General features: G+C 45.5%; 2 protein-coding genes across 3 annotated transcripts; both read right to left on the bottom strand.

Annotated features, from left to right (window-relative positions):
* Positions 1-113: 113 nt before the first annotated feature.
* LOC112898549 lies at positions 114-3,887 on the bottom strand. Its single transcript, XM_025966887.1, has 4 exons — positions 2,845-3,887; positions 1,202-1,735; positions 964-1,107; positions 114-433 (listed from the first exon to the last, which is right to left on the bottom strand). Exons 1-3 carry the CDS (start codon positions 3,721-3,723, stop codon positions 1,000-1,002), a joined length of 1,521 nt encoding a protein of 506 aa, XP_025822672.1. The 5' UTR covers positions 3,724-3,887; the 3' UTR covers positions 114-433; positions 964-999.
* Positions 3,888-13,834: 9,947 nt separating this feature from the next.
* Positions 13,835-18,327, bottom strand: LOC112897028 (polycomb group protein FIE2). Of its 2 annotated transcripts, XM_025965192.1 has the most exons (14): positions 18,141-18,327; positions 17,257-17,632; positions 16,736-16,801; positions 16,520-16,645; positions 16,081-16,161; positions 15,906-15,998; positions 15,616-15,691; positions 15,454-15,533; positions 15,281-15,352; positions 15,012-15,071; positions 14,765-14,861; positions 14,499-14,562; positions 14,334-14,393; positions 13,835-14,138 (listed from the first exon to the last, which is right to left on the bottom strand). In XM_025965192.1, the coding sequence occupies exons 2-14, from the start codon at positions 17,443-17,445 to the stop codon at positions 14,063-14,065; spliced, it is 1,140 nt and encodes a 379-aa protein (XP_025820977.1). In that variant the 5' UTR covers positions 17,446-17,632; positions 18,141-18,327; the 3' UTR covers positions 13,835-14,062. The 2 variants fall into 2 exon arrangements, with proteins under 2 accessions (XP_025820977.1, XP_025820978.1); XM_025965193.1 differs by lacking the exon at positions 18,141-18,327 and having other exon boundaries at positions 17,257-17,735.
* Positions 18,328-18,912: the final 585 nt, after the last annotated feature.

Genomic DNA, 18,912 nt, shown 5'->3' with positions numbered 1-18,912 from the left:
GGCGTGCTTGTTTACTTTTTCTTGAAAACTTTTATGTGGCAGGTTTTATTTATTTGTGAGAAAGAAGTGCAATTGTTTTTCACATTTCCAAGATCTATCTCAACTTTCCAACAAAAAAAAAGTGATTTGCATAAGCTGTATTAGTTGCAGCGTTGTCTGGCAAAAAATATGACTATTTAATGTTACAAGTCAGACTATGGAACGATCAAATGATGATGCCCCACTCTGCTATTTGAAAGAATAAAGATGTTAATTGATCGTACCTCTGTCTAGACTGTGTATCTATGGGTTTTTCAAAAAAAAAAAGACGGTATCTATCTGTATTTCTTCGCTGTTTCTGTCTGTCTCTATGCTATGGGTCTAGTGTTTATCCATGACGATTCTTCACAAAGCATTCCTCGGTGTCAGGACACAAGTTGGGGTGGATGATAACCTGCAAGGAAAGGAGGTGATTTATGAAAATTAACTTCATAATAAGTGATATAAATGAAAAATATACAGCAGTCATTTGAAAATTATAGTGATATCATTTCAGTTTTGTAAATACCATTTAACATCTGACAATTTCAACAAAAAACAAATGCAAAGTGTATTGAGATAAGTAAAACAGGTTCCCTCCTTGTGTGATGTTTGAGTTTCAACACGGCATTGACATTATGCAGACACACTTTTTTTTTCAAATTTGATAAGAGTAATGAAATAGGCACAATAAGCAACGGGCAGGTATGAAAATGCAAAGTGCCATTGTTCACTGCATATCGAATATTGCCAGGTCAAACACAGATTTAGAATGCTAAATATATATAATTAATTGATAAAATAAATCCCAAAACATGCTAAAATACATTTCTATAGCTCTAAATAGGCCTACTAAAATGAACCAAAATGAAATGAAATGATGCGGGCCAGTTCTTGAATGATGATAACGCAAATGTTCTTTTTTGGGTGGTGGTGGGGACTTACTACAGTAGATGAGCATCCAATTTGGCTGAAGAATGACTATGAATGCATAGCGATCAACTCATCATCTTTGCATTTTCTGATGTTAATATCCATGGTGGTATCAGATGGAGAAGGTAAGATGTCACAACAATGTCGTCTTAAGGCCTGAAATACAGACAAGTAACAAAGAATTATAAATGTTAGCGTAAGCAATGCAATTTAAGCAACCATTGACGCCAAAAGTTACCCCTACTCATACCTTCCCAGGAACCAGTCGCAGTTGTTCTGCTGTCACTTTTATCATACTTAGATTCCTCAATGGCATCAAGTCATGCGAGCATTTTCTTGGTGGCTGCCTATTGTAAGTGGTTTCTGTCTTGCCTTCCCCCGAAGAAATGCTTTTCAGGAAGAACAGAGCTCCTCTCTTGCACTCATCTCTGGGAACATGTTTGGTGTTAAACATATAGACATCTGTAACATTGCGGCCCCTTTTCCATGGCACAAATGTTTTCTGTACAGCAAGGAGGTCAGGAAGCAGAACGTTGCCTTTGAACACCTGAACTGAGTAGCCCCATGCGATTGATACTGTAAGCGATCTTTTACGGTCATAGCACACTGTTTGTTGCAGGATCCTGGCTGGATCAGCATTAGCAGCTCGGAAGAAATGTTTCATTGCTCTTGTCCGGTCCATTCCAGGGTAAAGAGGATACACATGATCAAGATGGTGCAGTGAAACTAAAGGAGAAAGTGGATGTGCTCTTAGCAGGCCAGAAATGTCCCCATGAAGGTCGATCTGGTCATAACAAATGCAAAAAGAAAAGATGCAAGTTCGGAGTTAAACTATGTCTGAATAAAAGCACACTAAACAGCTAAATGCTTTCTCCACGACATTGAAGAAACTGAAGTAGAAGCAGTCTCTAGATTTTTACCAATTGCAAAGTGCAAAGTATGAAGCAGCACAAGGAAAAGATGAAATGGCTGGTGCAGCAATATTTACTGCTGCATGCAAATTGCACAACCATAGGCTTCAGCGACAGTACTATTTGCATTTGTCAAACATTCAGATAGAACTGACCAAAGCCTTGCTAAGTTGTCTGAAAGGGATGTGTGCCAGTGTGGTCCTAAACCCCGGTGTGGACCATAATAGCCACTATTTTAGTGACCTCACGTCAACGTCCATTGATGCACAAGACTACCAATACCGATCACTTTTGTACAGATTCAGCACTACAAGGTGGCAGAGGTTACCAGTGCCCATCACCTTGTGTGGTTCTTCATTTCTTGAGAGTTCCAAAGGATAAGCTTTTATCCGAGGCTTAACTAAAAATGCAGAAAAGTTCAGCCAATGTTATATTGCCATTTTTCGAAGACCAGTGACTTTTAAAGTCTGCTTGCTGGCAGCATGCTTCGTACTTGTACTGGCCACACAACCAGATGGTAGCAATATCTAAGTCCATGCTCATTTATAAAATGTCATCAACAAATCCTCATCAGAACATTAAATATTAGCACAAAAACTAGATACCTTGCCGAAACAATCTAAACACCGTGCAGCAATAGGACAATAATCAATACTACATAAGACATCAGAGAAGAACGAACAGATACTTTATTGGCTCCTCCATCAGCTAGAGGCATCTGACGTCTCTGCCACAATGATTCAATGAACTATGTGGGGAAACACAGGAAGAATGATTGTAGTTACGAGGTTGATTATTTTTTTCCCTAGTTTTGAGACAATCCACTGACTCCTAACCCAGTTCTGCTCTAAAAGTACTAAAAATAGTTTTTTTTTCTTGTTAACATCCATGTATTGGAACATGCCAAGCGCACAGCACAACGGCACATTGAAGCCGGCATGGAGAAGAAGAAGAAGAAGAAGAAGAAGAAGCAGGGGCGCACCTGGTGGAATCCTGGCTCGTGGGTGAGCTCAACGCCGAGCTCGGCGAGGCAGGCGTAGATCCTGGCGTCGCTGCCGTAGAGGTGCGGGTACCTGAGGACGCAGGAGTCGAGCGCGCGGGCGAGGCGGCGCGCGAGCGGCCAGCTGACGGCGATGCCGGCGCCGCCGTAGGCCATGGCGAAGCCGTGCCAGGCGTTCTGCGCCGCGGACTCGGAGCGCGCGCCGAGGTACCACGGCTCGCGGTGGTCGTACCCACGGAGGGCGCGGAGCAGGTTCGGGAGCACGAAGGCGGTGTCGTCGTCGGCGAGCACGAGCCACCGCGGTGGCGCGCGGCGGCCCTCCTCCTCCTCCTGGCGGAGCGCGGCGACGAGCTCCCCGGCGATGCGCGCGACGCGGACGGCCGAGGGGAGGCCCCGCGGGTGCGTGTAGGGGAAGCGGGACGCGTCGGCGGAGACGCGGAGCGCGAGGCCGCGCGGGAGGCCCCCCGCGACGACGGGCGCGGGCGCGGGCGCGTCGAGGAAGAGGAAGGCGCGTGCGGGGGCGCGCAGCCAGAGGCGGAGGAGCGGGAGCCGGAGCGGCAGCGTGCGGCTGGAGGAGGCGATGCCGAACACCACGTGGCGCAGGGATGTCGGCTCCGATCGGAGCTGTGACTCCCGGGCCGGCGTGGTTGAGGACGAGGAGGATAGGGACGAAGGGGAATTCACCAGCGCCTCCTCGGCCTCCGCGGCGGCCGCCGAGGAGGGCTGCGCGTGGGCGTGGGTCCGGAGCGGCGTGGGCAGTGGCGCCGGGCGGTGGAGGAGCTGGAATACGATGAGGAGGGAGAGGAGGGGAAGTCCGATGAGCAGCGCGCGGAGCGGGACGACGTGCGATGGGGTCGCCATGGTGGGCGGCGGCGTGGTGTGGGTGGGAAGTGGGAAGCGGCGAAGCGGAGGGAGGAAGAAACGAACCGTCCGGAATGGAAGGGAATCGGTTGGCGAGTGAATTCAAACCAGGGTCCATAGTCAATTCTGTTTCAAGTGCTATCTGAACCCCAAGGACATGAGTGTAGTTTGACCAATATATATAATATATATATAGTTGCACATAATCCCTCCATTTTGTTGGAAGATAATAGCCTAAATAATTAGTTATTTTAGTGGTGGTTCGAAAAGACTCACGTGTCTTCGTTTATTTGCCACATGCACTTAGTTTTGGTATGCAAATGAAATCTAACCATTTAATTAGACAGGTAGTTGAAATCCCATCTTTAGAATTATATGCAAAGGTACGTAATTATAGGCAAGTTTTTTGACTTCTTGATCTTGACTCGTCGCCTTGATTCTGTCCATGAATGTGATTTAACCTTTTAAGTATAGAATTTTCGAGTTATGATGCGAGACAAATGAACGTTGAGCAAAAAACAAAGGCATCAGGAGTAAAGGAGAGGATCGGATGAGTGGAGGAGAAGAAGAAGAAGAAAAGAAACGAAAAGGTAGAGGGAGTCATGGTCATCCCGCAGTGCACATATGGCATCGATGCGTCGATGCCCGTTGGTCGACGATGGCAGGAGGGAAGAAAGGAACCCCCGGTTGGAACAGGAAGCATCGGCCGTCCACCTGTTCCTCCACCCACGGATGGAAAAAAGGAGAAACAGACGTGTCTGGAATGCAAAGTCGCCTCTCGCGGCTACGGTTTCTGCAGTCTCTGCTAGTGTTGTGTTGCTGGATCACCCTGGCCTGCTGTGCTCTGCACGCCAGCTACTTGCTTTGTTGCTCGTGTCGTGCCCATCGAAGCTCGCATCGGCTCACTCGCCTGTCACCGCCGCATCCACACCACGGACGCCATGTGATGGTGCTCTTTTCCTTTCCTCCCCCTTCAGCTTCCTTCCGCGACCCGATCCATGGCGTCGTGCTCAGGTCGTTTTTGGCTAGCTGCGAGGAAGACGGCGGCGGCGGTCGCCAGAGCCTTTCCTTCCAGAGCGAGCGGCGCCATCTTTTGGCGCCAACCGGCGCGGCCTTGGCCTGGTCCGCATCGCTGGCAGGAACTTCTCCAGGCTTGGGACACCGAAGCTAGCAACTCTCAGGTTAACAGTGATCTCGGCCACAGGTCACGGACATCGTCAGCTTGGTTTCTCTCAGGTTCGGCTGATGAAAATAAATTGAACTCGTCAGCTTGCATCTCATCGTACGCCAGTGCCGGCAAGTAAACATTTACACTTCTGGACATCTAGTCTTCGTGGCCTGACTTTGATTAATTGTGTATAGAAATGTATTAACATATACAGTATTTACTGAGGACATATTTCATGGTGGGTTAATGAAAATAACTTAGTATCCTAAATGTTGATGTGTTTTTCTACAAACTTTGTCAATGTTACAGCATGGATCACGAACTGGGTCAAAAAGAGATGACCTATAAGCTCGGACATTACCCTAGAAAAAAATGGTTGGAAGACCGATTGATGAGGTATCACTACCATGCTTAAGTAAAGATATGAAATAAGACTTCACGGCTTGTATTGCCGTGACAAATTCTCCTTATTAGATTTTATTAAGTTAAGGCTGACATGCTACATTTCAAATTTATATCAAAACAATTACCATTCATATAGTCACTTCTGTCTAACTTTTAACCTCCAAATTAAGAGTTGTGCCTAATGTCTTTTGATCCTCACTGTATTGTACATGTTCCTCAATATATATTATCTCAAACCTCTATTTCTAGCTAGCTAGCTTTTAGCTTTCATCTTTTTTCTCCCTCGGGGAGAGGGGGACGGGGGCGGGTGCGCCCACCCCCACCCCCACCCCCCCAAATAAAGTTTTGTTCAGAGCACTGATCTATAATGATTTTGCTAAGGAAGTCAACAACAAGTCCTCTATCTATATCTCAGTCTTGGCTTCATCTTGTTGGTCTGCTTCTACCACTAGAAGGGTGTTTGTTTGCATTCCTCTAGGTCAAGTAAAATCTCCATGCACCAATGGAACAAGACTTGTTAGATAGAGATACATGATTAGAGATAAATGTCAATATCCGACTTTGTAATTAATCAAATTATACTAATCAAATGTTTTTAATCTACAATTTTGACATTGTAATTATCTTTATTTGAAATTTTATATATAATGCGTCAACATTTCACGTAAAAATATTGATTTAGTTTTTCCAAAATGTTGAATATATAGCCATTTCAAATTGCTGATCTAGTTTTTGAGAACTGTGAAATCTAGTCTTTCAAAATGTTGATATATGTTTCGAAAGATGTTGAATATCATAAATTTCAAATGCTGATCAGAAATGTTGATATTGGGCTTTAGCCATGTTGAGAGAAAACAAAGTCAGAAATTAACCCAAAAAACATGAAGGAAAGGGAAATAGAAAACCTTCCCTTTGGAGGACGGATGGGCCGCTTCGGGCCGCACGAATGTACGAAGTGAAGTTTTGTATGCGGCCATTAAGGTGGGCCTCCGCAAGTGGGCTCGGCGCGTAGTCCAGTAGCTTGCTCTGTAGCGGTGAGTGAGCCGTCGTCTCCCATGGAACCTCTAAATTAGAAACTTTAAAGCCTCTCAAGCTGCCCAACTCAGTTAATAATAACTTGCGAGTCAGATGGTGTTTTTTATGTCAAATCTGCCAGTTATTTGTCAGCAAGGTTTCCTAGGTTTTCAACTATGAAGTGACACTTGACAAATATAGTGTAGCTTCAATGGAGAATTCTCCCTTCTCCCACGCAGAGGTTACATAATTAGCGTTCTGAAACCTTCAGTTCTGCTGTATGTTCCAATTGAAAAGGTTCATTAACAAAGTCGAAATACTGACAAACAGTATTAACAAATGAAACCGGGCTGCGCAAGCCATGGGCTTTGATGGCTAGTAGAAATAAAATCAGGTCTCGCCTTTAAAAGTTACAATATGCTTGTGCTTACACGATTCATATAACATCAGCTAGCCACCGGCAAATGTACATATACAGAGTTTCAGACTACAGACCGCAGAGGATAGAATCCATTACAGAAACTAGAACAAGCACGCTATATTTATCTGTCAGGTCTTCGTAGTTAAGGGGATGTCTGTAGATCACATCGTCGCGACAGAAAAATCACAACCCGAGCCATTTTTTGATTTCCTTCTCCTCTTCGTTTCGTGGACGCGGCAAGGCGTAATGCTGAATTACGCCGGTTAGCCTAGGACAGTTGAATACATGATTGTGGACTATGGATGAAGGAATGCCCGATCCACCAATTGACGACAACTCCCAGCAGTCTTCGAGAACCAGGAATCCGAGCTTGTTTCTGCGGGTGATCGAGTCCAACGGGATCGACTCGACGTTCTCTTCGGGGACAAGAACTGATCAGGATTCTTCAGACCCGTGCAGCTGACAAGACTTACAGAAGTGAGACGTGCAAAGGCAATAAATGCAATGCCGTTGCTGCAATTGGTACTGCTGCTTGCATGCTGACCCGTTGAACCACCTTGTGTAACAACACCTGTAAAAGTAGGGATTTGATAGTGTTTCCAAGTGACGACAACCGGAAAACTCCAGGTTTCTTAAATTTTGTAGGTCTTTTGGATTTAACCAGTTTGGTAACGTATCACCCCCAAAGCCATGGACCTTAAGGTGCTGAATTGTCTCATGAGGCCACATGCCATCGATCACTTCATTCTCCCAGGGTCTTGGTTTCCATGTTCCGTAACCAACTGGCCAGTGTAGATCTAATTGCTTGAGATATTTCTTGTCAACAAGTCTAGCCTCAGCAGCCTCCTCCTTGCTCTTCACAGTATGAATAGATCTGATACATAGCATTCCTCCGAGCTGATTCATGCCATTCAGATCTTGAAATACCCCATTTTTTCTTGGCAACATATCAGGTGCAAACCAGGGTACCCGTGTAAACCCGTGCAAACCAACTAATAAAAGTCGCAAAAAATTCTCGAAAAAATTATGTATATACTTCATAGCCTACTCTACCACTGTATAAAATTTCAAGTTCAAATTCATCATATGTTAAGAGATACTAAAAAGAGAAAATTCTGAGAGATAAATAAAAGAGAAAACTCTTAAAACTTTCTCTTTTTTGTATCTCTTAACATATGATGAATTTGAACTTGAAATTTTATACAGTGGTAAGGAAGGCTATGAAGTATATATATAATTTTTTCGAGAATTTTTTGCGACTTTTGTTAGTTGGTTTGCACGGGTTTGCACGGGTACCCTGGTTTGCACATGATACGTTGCCTTTTTTCTTACAACTGTAGAATAGCTCAAGTTCCCAAGGCGGGGCAGATTTCCTAGTCCACGTACCCTTGATAGGGCCTTAGAAGCTTTATCAGGCAGTGCTAATTGACGCAGACTGAACCAGGTCATCTCAACCTTCAATTTGGTACCAAACCTAAGTGAACGCAATTTATTCAAATGTAGAATGTTTTCAAGTGTGCTCAAGGATTCACCATTCACCTCGACTGACATATGGCGCCACTCATGTATCACTTCGTTGCGCAAATCTGTCATCAATAAGCATTCATGCATAGAAGCTTGTTGTGCAGTATCATGGATCAAGTCATGCATTACATACCTATCCTGATCAGGGAACTTCGGATCAGTTTGGAAAAGACACCTTCCTCTCAATTCATCCAAGTACCTGATCCCCACGTCTTGAAGACGCATCCTCCCCTCCCGTGCAACAAAGCTATAATCTTTTGGAAACATGGAGCAAAATGCAAAGCATCTCCTAAGTTCAATTGGGAGATACAAGTAGCTCAGTCGAAGGGCTGGTAATATATCGCCTTCTTTTTGGGGTTGCTCCCATAATTCACTGCCCTCGATATAGCTCCAATGGTCCTCAGACAGCTTACTATTCAACAAGCGTCCTAGAGTTTTGGCAGCCAAAGGAGTACCGCGCAACTTGAAGCAAATTCTCCGACCAATCTCTTGCAGGCGAGGATATGATCTGGGAGCCTTTTACCAAATGCACATTCCTTGAAGAATTCCCAAAATGTATCATCAGGCAATCCTTTGAGTTGGACAGGCTCACAATTGCTAGTGGCGACAAGATGGGCAATGTTTTGGTGTCTTGTAGTCACTAAGATCATGCTACCTTCAAGGCCACACCTCAAGGGTGCATAAAAATACTCCCCTTGCTGTTGGGAAATCTGCCAAATATCATCCAGTACCAAAAGGAACTTTTGGCTCTTCAGCTGCTCCTTCAGTTGTACTCGAAGATCACCTATATCACACGGCAAGTCAATGTTCGGCTCAGAGATGGTCTTGACTATCTCCTTTGTCATTCGTTCACCTTCAAAGTGGTCAGAAACACAGACCCATATCCTCACAGTAAAGTGGGCTCTCACCCTTTCGTCATTGTAGATGAGCTGAGCTAGGGTGGTCTTCCCAATCCCGCCAATGCCAAAAATCGGCAAGACAGAAACATTGCCAGCTAAGTTGGTAGTCTCAACAAATCTGGGGCTGCTGCTACTGGTACCAAGTCGCTTGGCTGCTTTGCGTGTAGATGCCGTTGCGCTCTTTCTTTTAGATGAACCTGCAGAAGTACTGCCCATAGTGAGTGGCATGCCCATTTGTGTGATCACCTGATCAATTTCTTCCAAATGCGGTCAATGGTCGCAGTCACACCCAGCACCTCCATCACTTGATCCCGTTCTGTTTCACGGCCAAACACTTGAGGAGCGGTGATGATTTCAGTTGTTGTAGGCATGAACTTCACTGGCACAACATGACGACCCCTCTTATTGAGCTCGTTCTCAACCTCAGTTCTAGCCTTTTATAGCTTATCTTGGGCCTCCCTTACCCTTTTACTGCTACCGTGGAAAATATGTGCTACATTACTCATAGAGGAAGAACAGAGTTGACCTGCCCTGCTCCGGCCTGCGTCCTCAATCTTTCGCCGCTGCGCCTGGTCTTTGAAATCGCGGAGACGGTCCTCGGCATCGTAGGTGGCGTACTTGAAGCTGCCAGATAAGTTTGTCTAGCTCATTATTCTTGAACATGCACCAGTCGCTTTGGTCGATGAGCAAGCGAGCGGAGGGCAACTGCATCGTCTCGAGTTGCTGCAGCGCTTTTTCCAGATCCGCCGGCGCTCGGACCACGCCCGCCACGAGTGAAAGGACGCTTTGCACGGCATCCATGGTCACACGGCTGCCGGTTCCTGCCCGCTCCTAGCTTTGGTGGAGCTGCTTGTGATGGCTATCCTCCTCCTCCTCCTCCTACTCCTCCTGACCTCCTCCTCCCCCTTCCCATCGGCACTCAGTCGAGGGCGGCAGGGGGCAGCTGGATCTCGGTGATGAGCGGATCTGGAGTTGTAGAATGTAGAATAATAGAATTGGTGCATAATGGATTGCATTATATATTAAGTCTCTTGCGCGGTATACATGAGAGTTACAAGACTCGAGGATAAGGTATTACAAGGAATCGTAATCCCAACTAACTCTAATTAATCCCGTGTCATGATATATTCTAACATTCCGTGCAGTCACAACGGGAGCACAGCAGATGGTGAGATTGGAGAAGAAGTCAAAGGCAAAAGCCGACGGACTGATATCCCCCGCAGTTATAACGTCGGCGCGGTGCTGCCACTGGAGAGAAAAACCGGCAAGTAACTCATGCGGATTATAACCCTTTGTGCCGATGTCGAGGTAGCCGAGACGAGGGTGAATAGCCATGGTCGAGGATGCCATGGGTAGGGTAGCCGTGGTCGATGTAGCTGTCGAGGTTGCTGAAGACGAGGGAGCCGCATATGAAGCCGTAGGCGCACGAGGGTGGGCGCCAGAGGAGGTGGTGGCACATAAGAGAAAGCGCCGTAGACAAAGACAGTGACGCGCTGAGGTAGTTGTCGGGGAGGAAGATCAATGCTGATGATGAGGTCAAGGCTGCCGTGGCGATGCGTGCGTCGGGTTTCCCAGACCCGAGAACACGTCGAGGATGCTGATACCGGACATGCAAGGTAGAGGGTATAACTAGACACGTCATTGTCTGAGGGACTAGCAGAAAAGGTCTCCACGGCGGTCGTAGGCGTAGAAGAACGACGGGGCAGAAGATGTTGATGCAGCCTGCTTGGTAGAGTAGATGAAATAGTCGGGAAAGAGATGGCGACGCTGGCGATGAGGTTGTGCTAGACGAAACGAGTTGGAGAGGGGAGGCGGACGGTCTACGGCAGGGCTGGACGATCTGTGGTAGTGGCGGCTGTGCTCGAAGAAGACGGCGAAAACGTTCCATTAGCTTGACGAAGACCATGTGCGCGATGCGCACAATGACGTAGTTGTGGACACGGTCACAGATGTTGTCGAGAAAGATGATGTGGATGCGGTCAAGGACGTAGTCGATGGCGATATAGATGCAACGGCGAGGAGGATCGGGGGATGCATCCGCAACCCTCGTGTCGGTGGAGGTGTACTCGTACTTAGGACAAACGTCCTAAATCCTCACGTACCCCAACCATACACTGATCGGCTGAAAATCCGCGCGTACCCCAACCATGCACTGATCGGCTGATCAGACCGAGGGCGCACGTACGGGATGACGGACGACGAGCTGCACGGATCGAAGTGGTAGCAGCACTGTCGGGAACGACCGGCGTAGAGACTGTGTAGGCGCAGGTGGCCTGACGGCGCCGCGGAAGGGGCGCCCCTATACGCCCCGCACGCCAGGCCAAGTCACACAAATCGATGAGGAGAGCCGGTGATGATGTCGAGGTAGAGGTGCGCGAGGTTCGATGGCCGGTGGGCGACTCAAACCGATCTTCGATCGAAAAAAGAAAATACAAACACAGCAGCGGCAGAACGTAAATCCATGTTCAGACCCCTGTGCTCGTAGCCTTCTTGTCCTTCATCGATGCACTGAGCGAATCAACTCCCAATCTCCTCTCTCATGTTGCACGAACGGATCGAGCAGAGAGAGAAAATAGAAGATGGGAACCTGCAGCTTGGTCGGCGGAGGAGTATGTGAGCCCGTCCAGCAGCGCGGCCCGGCAAGCAGATGCCACCGGGGAGGCTGCGCCAGCGCAGCCACCGGTGCCGCTCGCATGGGGCTGGTAGAGGCTCGGCTACGGCCCACGGCGGAGCCCGACAAGAGCCGCGATGGAGTCTGGCGAGGACTCCAATGAAGTGGAGGGGCAACACGACTCCACGGAGAAGATGATCTGCTCTGCTTCACGACGCTAGACAAGGAGAAAACATACATACGACGCGACGCGCTGCGCCCCGCGCCCCCCCTCCTCCCCCCCGGGAAGGATCAACATATTATAAGGAATCGTAATCCCAATTTACTCTATCCAATCCTGGGTCGTGATATACACTAACAGGAGTGTTCCGGCCGCCGATGCCGAAGGGAAGCTAGCTGCTCGATTGAGAAACCTCACGTCGGCTACACAGCACTCATTCACAAACGTGGCCTGGTGTGTAGACGGTGGTGGGCTGGTGACGGTGGCCGCCGGTTAGCTTAGCCTCCGCCTCACCGCTGGCTGGCCGGGAGAGAAGGGTCAAGTGGCGTGAGGCACCCAATATGGGAAGGGCATTGGTACTAAGGTTTTTTTTTGTCCTACGGACACCCTCAAATGGTGGTTTTATGCTAAGCACACTCCACTCTTCGATTTAGTTAGGGGGTGTTTGATACCCGAACTAAATTTTAGTTCCTACTAATTATAAGTATTAAATATAAGCTAATTACAAAACCAATTGCATAAATGGAGATTAATTCGTGAGACGAATCCATTAAGCTTAATTAGATCATGATTTGGCAATGTTGTGCTACAGTAAACATGCGCTCATAATAAATTAATTAGACTTAATAGATTTGTCTCGTAAATTAGTCTCCATTTGTACAATTAGTTTTATAGTCAGCTTATCTTTAAAAAATCTAATGTAATCTGAATTAAAAATTAATTCCTGAATCCAAACACCTGTTAGATCTGTAACACTGCACCCTCCACTCTTGGTGCTACTAGTAGCCAGTTGGCCACTTGGCCTAGGGGGTGTTTAGATCGCAAATGTTTATAACATTTGGAACTTTTTGCTACTGTAGCGTTTTCGTTTGTATTTGACAAATTTTATCTAATCATGGTCTAACTAGGCTTAAAAGATTCGTCTCGTGATGTACAATTAAACTGTGCAATTAGTTATTTTTTTTACATACATTTACTGCTCCATGCATGTGTTCCAAAATTGATGTGATGGAGAGAGAGTGTAAAAATTTGGAACTTTGAATGCATGTAAACGGGGCCCTAGCACTCTGACACGGTTTGCGCGAAATTTGTTGCCACGTGCGGACCTGCCCCACGCTCAGCTCCGTCAACGCTTGGTCGTCGCTCAACCTTTCTCTTTTTTTTGGTAAAGGAGACCTTTATTGATTAAATCAAACGATTACGATACATCTTGATAAGGTCATGTTCGCACGCAGACGTTTGATCTAATCAGACTGCCGTATGTGTAGTCCTTCGAGCTTAGTGAGCTAACTTCTCTCTTTACCTTGGAACATAGCAATTCACAGGCAAACTTGCTTGGGCCTTGGCTTCAGCTATAGAGAAGCTGAGCGTGGATCGATCTTTCAGTGGCTACCATCGCTTGTGCAATTCTCGCACAATCATGCCTCCTTTGAATTGCCATCGAAAAATTGTGTCACGACGAAACTGCTGAGAAATATCGTGAGTGAGAGTTATTGGGCACAGCCATATAGTGCGTCACCATGTCGGTATCCTGTTAGATCGAACATCATTCATAAAAAACACATCCTGAGTATTTTGCGAGAAAGAACTTTGTTGAATACTGAGAAGCTAGCAATGGACCAAGACAGTCCTGTCGAATGGATTTGTACATTCACACTGAAAGCAATCAAGTAGCTTCTGTATCATCCGCACCGATATCTTTTCGCAGAAGGCAAGACTTCCATTAATTGCCTCCACCAGTACATATGTTTTTTTCTTGAATCAAAGAGGTAGAGCATTCTCTCCACTATGGATACACTATGGATGCAGAGCAAACAGATGACAATGGTTTCCAAAGTTGCAACAACGATTAAACTTAACTTGTCCATGGCGCAATATAACAGCGCAATCATCCCAAGTTACAACATTCGGAGCATAACAGAACCAACATCCAAACATTGAACATTCAGTTAACAACAACCATTCTTCTGACTTCAGAACAACCAGGTTGTAGTTTTGAACGACCATAATGCTAACGGCTACGGAACAAGATCATCAGTACCGCATTGCCACCAGTGGCAGAGCAGCTGAACTTGCTTCAGTTTTTGGCGCTCGCATGATCCACTTCATCCCATCTCCAGATGGTGCCATCCTCACCAGCTCCAAGGATTGTGCTGGAAAAAGGAAGACGACGTCACATTTGTAATCAATCCAACGCAAAAATAGAAAAAGAAAATAAGCAAGCACATTACATGGAATTGAAAATTTCTCCATCAGAACAAAAAGAAAACAAAATCTAGAATAGGCAATACACCAAGAGGATTCTCGCAAAAAAAAAAAACACCAAGAGGAGCATTAGAGTGAAGTACCTTCCATCAAAGGACACTGCAGTCTGCCTTATTGGTGATCTGCATTGTTGATTATATAGCCTGAAAATGATGAAGTGTTTGCATCCAGAAGCATAAGACTTACATTACTTAGCACCAATACAAGTGGAGGAGAAGGATAACTGAAATTCTTGCAGTAAAGATTACCGGGCAGTTAGGACAGGAGGGCTGGACTGCACTTCCCACACATAGATTTTGCCTTCACGATTTCCTGTTTGAAGTGGTGGATGGTTACTAGAGTACTAACTTTCCAGATATGCAATCAGCAAACGTTCTATAAAAAACCAGTCATATATAAGTGTGAACATTTTTTCATGCAAAAACCACTTCATAATTTGAGGTGTATGAAATTTATGAAGCAAGAACAACATACAACCTCTATGTCAGAAAACAGCCCATGTGATAGATATTACCTATTGCCAACTGATTAAAGTGAAAATCACACGAAAATTTGATAAACCAGATGTCACACTCTGGCACAGGGTACTTCTGAAGAATATCAATGCTTCCCTATATGAGGAAAGAGAAAATCATATTACTTCAGAGGAATGGGCAGTCAGTTCCTAGAAATTGAAGAAACCACTGGAAGTAATCTACAACTTAGATAAGCATGGCATTATAATAGGTAATACAATTCAAGAAATGTTAAAACTGTGTCACCTCTCCAGGACTCTGTTCTTTTGTTTTTGGTTCCCAAAGCACAATTTCATTGTCAACACTCTGCAAATCCAAGTTAGCACAGATCAGATCTCTCGTTATACAGGAACCAAATTTGCAATTGGAAAATAGAAGGTTGAAAGATTCAATGCGTGCACACTGCACCATACAACAATATAGGATCCAGATGCGGTGGTACATTGAAACATCAAAAGAATGATAACTATACTATACCAGCAATTTGTATCCATTTAACAAATGAGGAATTTCACCTTCGACAGAATGAAATCACCAAGCCATCTTGTACAATCAACATAGTTAGAGTGTACTGCAGCAATCAAGACCTGCAAGGAAAGAAACGGATCGGTTTGATGGCATGAAGACTAAACACCAACAGTAGTTTGCAAAAGAATGGATCTAAGAAGATAATAGATGCTTAACATACCGGAAATTGGACATATTTTGTTGGAAACTTTGATGGAAGGTCAGTCCAAGAATATGATTTATCAACATATAGCCAAAATTCTGTGACAACATGGGCAAGCTCTATCAATAATATGCAGCATGCAAATGTAAACATGATGCTGCTTTGACTTAGTTTTCCAACCTTTCATTGACCAGATTTTCACAGTGTTATCCATGCCACAACTTGCAAAACGCTCAATATCACTGGGGTGGAAGTCCTTCAGCCAACACAATGTATTTTGATCAGTACATTTATGCCTGAAATAATGGAAGTACAAAAGCCATAGCAGTCACCAGAACTCTTATCTTATCCCTGATATAATGCTCAATAACAAACAGTAACATCAGAAGCTGAAAGAGTGGTAGCTTCAGGGCACTATAAGCAAGAAATATTCTAAAACAATACCATAATAGGAGGCAGGAGCTACTTACAACACTCAACACTTCATTGCGATGACCTCCAGCTCCAGCAAATACCAAGATGCAGATCCCTGTATGGACATTCCATAGCCTAACAGATTCATCCTACTCAATCATTTCATATGAAACAGTGTCAGAACAATAACAAGAAAAGTACATTCAACCTAATAACAGGTTATCCAGTAACCTTGCTTGCAGAAATGATGAGCGAAGGCTTCAATGCTTGAGTTCTTATCTCATTTATTGAGTCACCATGGCCAACAAAGCTCTGCAGAATTCCATAAACAGAAATAACAAATAACCGCACAGCATACGTCCTAATTTGTAGGATAGTATAGTTTTAACTATAACAGATATGCTAGGTTGCACATGTCTTGACTATACAACAGATGTACTGAAGTATCCAAAACCAGAATCTTCTGTGGGTAAAAGGTAAAGTTTGCTAATGGTATTAATAAATAGCAAACAGACCATGCCTTAATCAAAGCAAATTCAAATGAACTTTTGGATGGGATATCATACTTAAAGTGGTATCTGTTAGGTAAGCAACTTAAGTATTGATTTATGCAAATTAAGATTCATTCAAGTTTGCCTAAGGAATGAAGACAAGTCTAGGGGTAATATACCTTAGCTAACTTCTCCGTAGCACAATTGATGACCCGAATGATCCCATTGCTTCCTGCTGCCACCAGCAGTGGTGAGCCATCAACATGATCACGAGCCCAACTTAGAGTGTAGAACGACTCATCCTTCTGAGATAAAATAGGCAGCATGAGCATTAGAGAAAGCACATTATCAAACTTAGATTCGCAAACACAGACATCAGGCATTGTCTTTCTTACATCCTCATCAACGTAAGCTTGTAGAACAGCAAAACTACCATTCTCAAGGCAGCGGTAAGTTGTCACCTGCAAGATCAAGAGACAAGATAGGTGAATCATCAATACAAGCAGGTAAAAGTAGCTTTATTTCATCATAACGGACATTAAAAGATTATATTAATCAAGGTACTATTGCTTCTGTCTTATTCCCATCCATCCTTTCCCCAATGGTCCAACTTTCTGGCAAAAGTCTCAGGTTTTGAGCAATCAAATGAATCAAAATACGTAGCAAACTACACTGTGTTTGGGCAAAACAGATCACAATCCGGTCACAGATTACAGACCTGAAATCCCTAAGAAAAAAATCAATTCAAGATCCCAGCTTTCGATCGAATTCTAAAACAAAAGCGCCCCGTCTCCTAAAATTGATCAGCACCCTCACCAAAAATCGTAGCTTTCCCTTGCCATTCGTCATCCAGAACTCCCCGAACGTCAATCAAGAAGAAAAAAAGGACAACGAGAGAGAACAGCCAGTGGCTTACACGGTTGCCGCCGACGGTGGCGAAGACGTCGTAGTAGCGCGCGTCCATGAAGTTGAACCCGATGGCGTAGAGCGGGCGCTTCCCCTCAGTGTGCTTGCCGCAGGGCTTGTACTCCCGCTTCCGGCTGGGCACGAGCGACCCTTCCGCCGCCTCGCACCCCAGCCCCTGCCCCGGGCCCAGCTTCGCCATGACCGGCGGCAGCGGCAGGAACTCCGGTTTCGCAGGGCACTTCTCCCCCTCCGCCGCCGCTTCCTCCTGCTGCTGCTGCTCCCTCTTCTTCACCGACGGCCGCCTGGGGTTCGGGTTAGAGGCGACGGCGACGGGGACAGTGACCTCACTCGGCGACCTCTTCCGGCGTGGCTTGGGCGGCGCCGCACTGGGAATTAGGGGATTTAACGCAGCACAGCACAGATTATATAGAGGATAGCAGATTGGGAAAGAAATTGGAAGGGGGCTGCCAACTTCGAATCGAGTCGATTTTAGCTACAACATCGAAAGAAAAAGCTGGAATTGGGACAAAATCTGCAGCCTTTTATAGTGGTGTATACAGTTGTAATGCGCAACTGATGTCGCGGCGGCGGGAGAGGCAACCGCGCCAGCCGACGGCCAGGGTTTTGGGCTTTTGGCCTTTGGGGGGTTTGGACGAGGAGAGCAAAGAAAGGTTTCCGGGAGAAGAATTTAGTCATATTTTTTCTAGATTTAATTTTTCAGATCTGCCCCCTTCGATTGAAATTGTCGCAAATGTTTACGCTATGAATTGACATTGAAATCCTGGAAATCGGCTCACAAAAATTTACACTAGATCTTACTTATTGAGTCACTAAAATGTACACTATGAGATTGTGATGAAAATTTAGGGTTAGCTCTAATGGTACAGGACTTACCTACGCCGCCGCCGGCAGGAGCACAGTAGAATTCATCACCCTCTAGTCGGCAAATCGACGGGGTACGACCAGCTCCGTAACTTCTGCGCTAGCTCTGGCTGCTTGGGCACCACGATGAGTACCATAGTCATCGTTGCGTATGTGATATGTTCCTCGTATGAATATGCCGGTGATAGCCTCACCGCACTCTTTCTCACTCACACGGAAAAGGCAGAGGGGATGGAGGAAATGAATTAGAATTTATGGGAGACGCTCAGCATCACTGGTTTAGTTTCTTTGTGTGCTCGATCTTGGCCATCCGTTTAGTCGATGACTGAGAGCGAGGTAAAAGTAATTAGACCTGCCAGTGATTATGGGTCGAGGTAAGAGTAATTAGACCTGCCAGTGATTATGGGCCGAATTCATACTTTTGGGCTGACGGGAAGTTGTCTTAGTCTTGAATGTTTCATAATTTTTTATTTTCTTACTCTTTTATCATAACACACAGGCATATTCGCCAGTTAGATAAAACATCTGAAGGCATGCGTGAGCATACGACCTTGTATAGTGTTGTGATTTAGTAATGCTCGAGTGGGAGCTTCAAAGTGGCGGACCATGCTGCCCGACAACGATGTGTTAGTTTGGGGATTTGGAGAAGGGTTCGGACTAGAGTACTAGACACAAAGCATTGAAAATTGATAACACATAACACAAGGCAAGGAATTGCTCGAATTTATATATACACCTAATTCTATCAATGTCTCGAGCGAGAACAAGAGTTAAGAAAACCCGT

This window comes from Panicum hallii, chromosome 6, assembly GCF_002211085.1.
Source record: "Panicum hallii strain FIL2 chromosome 6, PHallii_v3.1, whole genome shotgun sequence".
Taxonomy (NCBI): Eukaryota; Viridiplantae; Streptophyta; class Magnoliopsida; order Poales; family Poaceae; genus Panicum; species Panicum hallii.
Note: the sequence above shows the minus strand (reverse complement) of the source record. Positions and strands in the feature narration are given on the sequence as shown.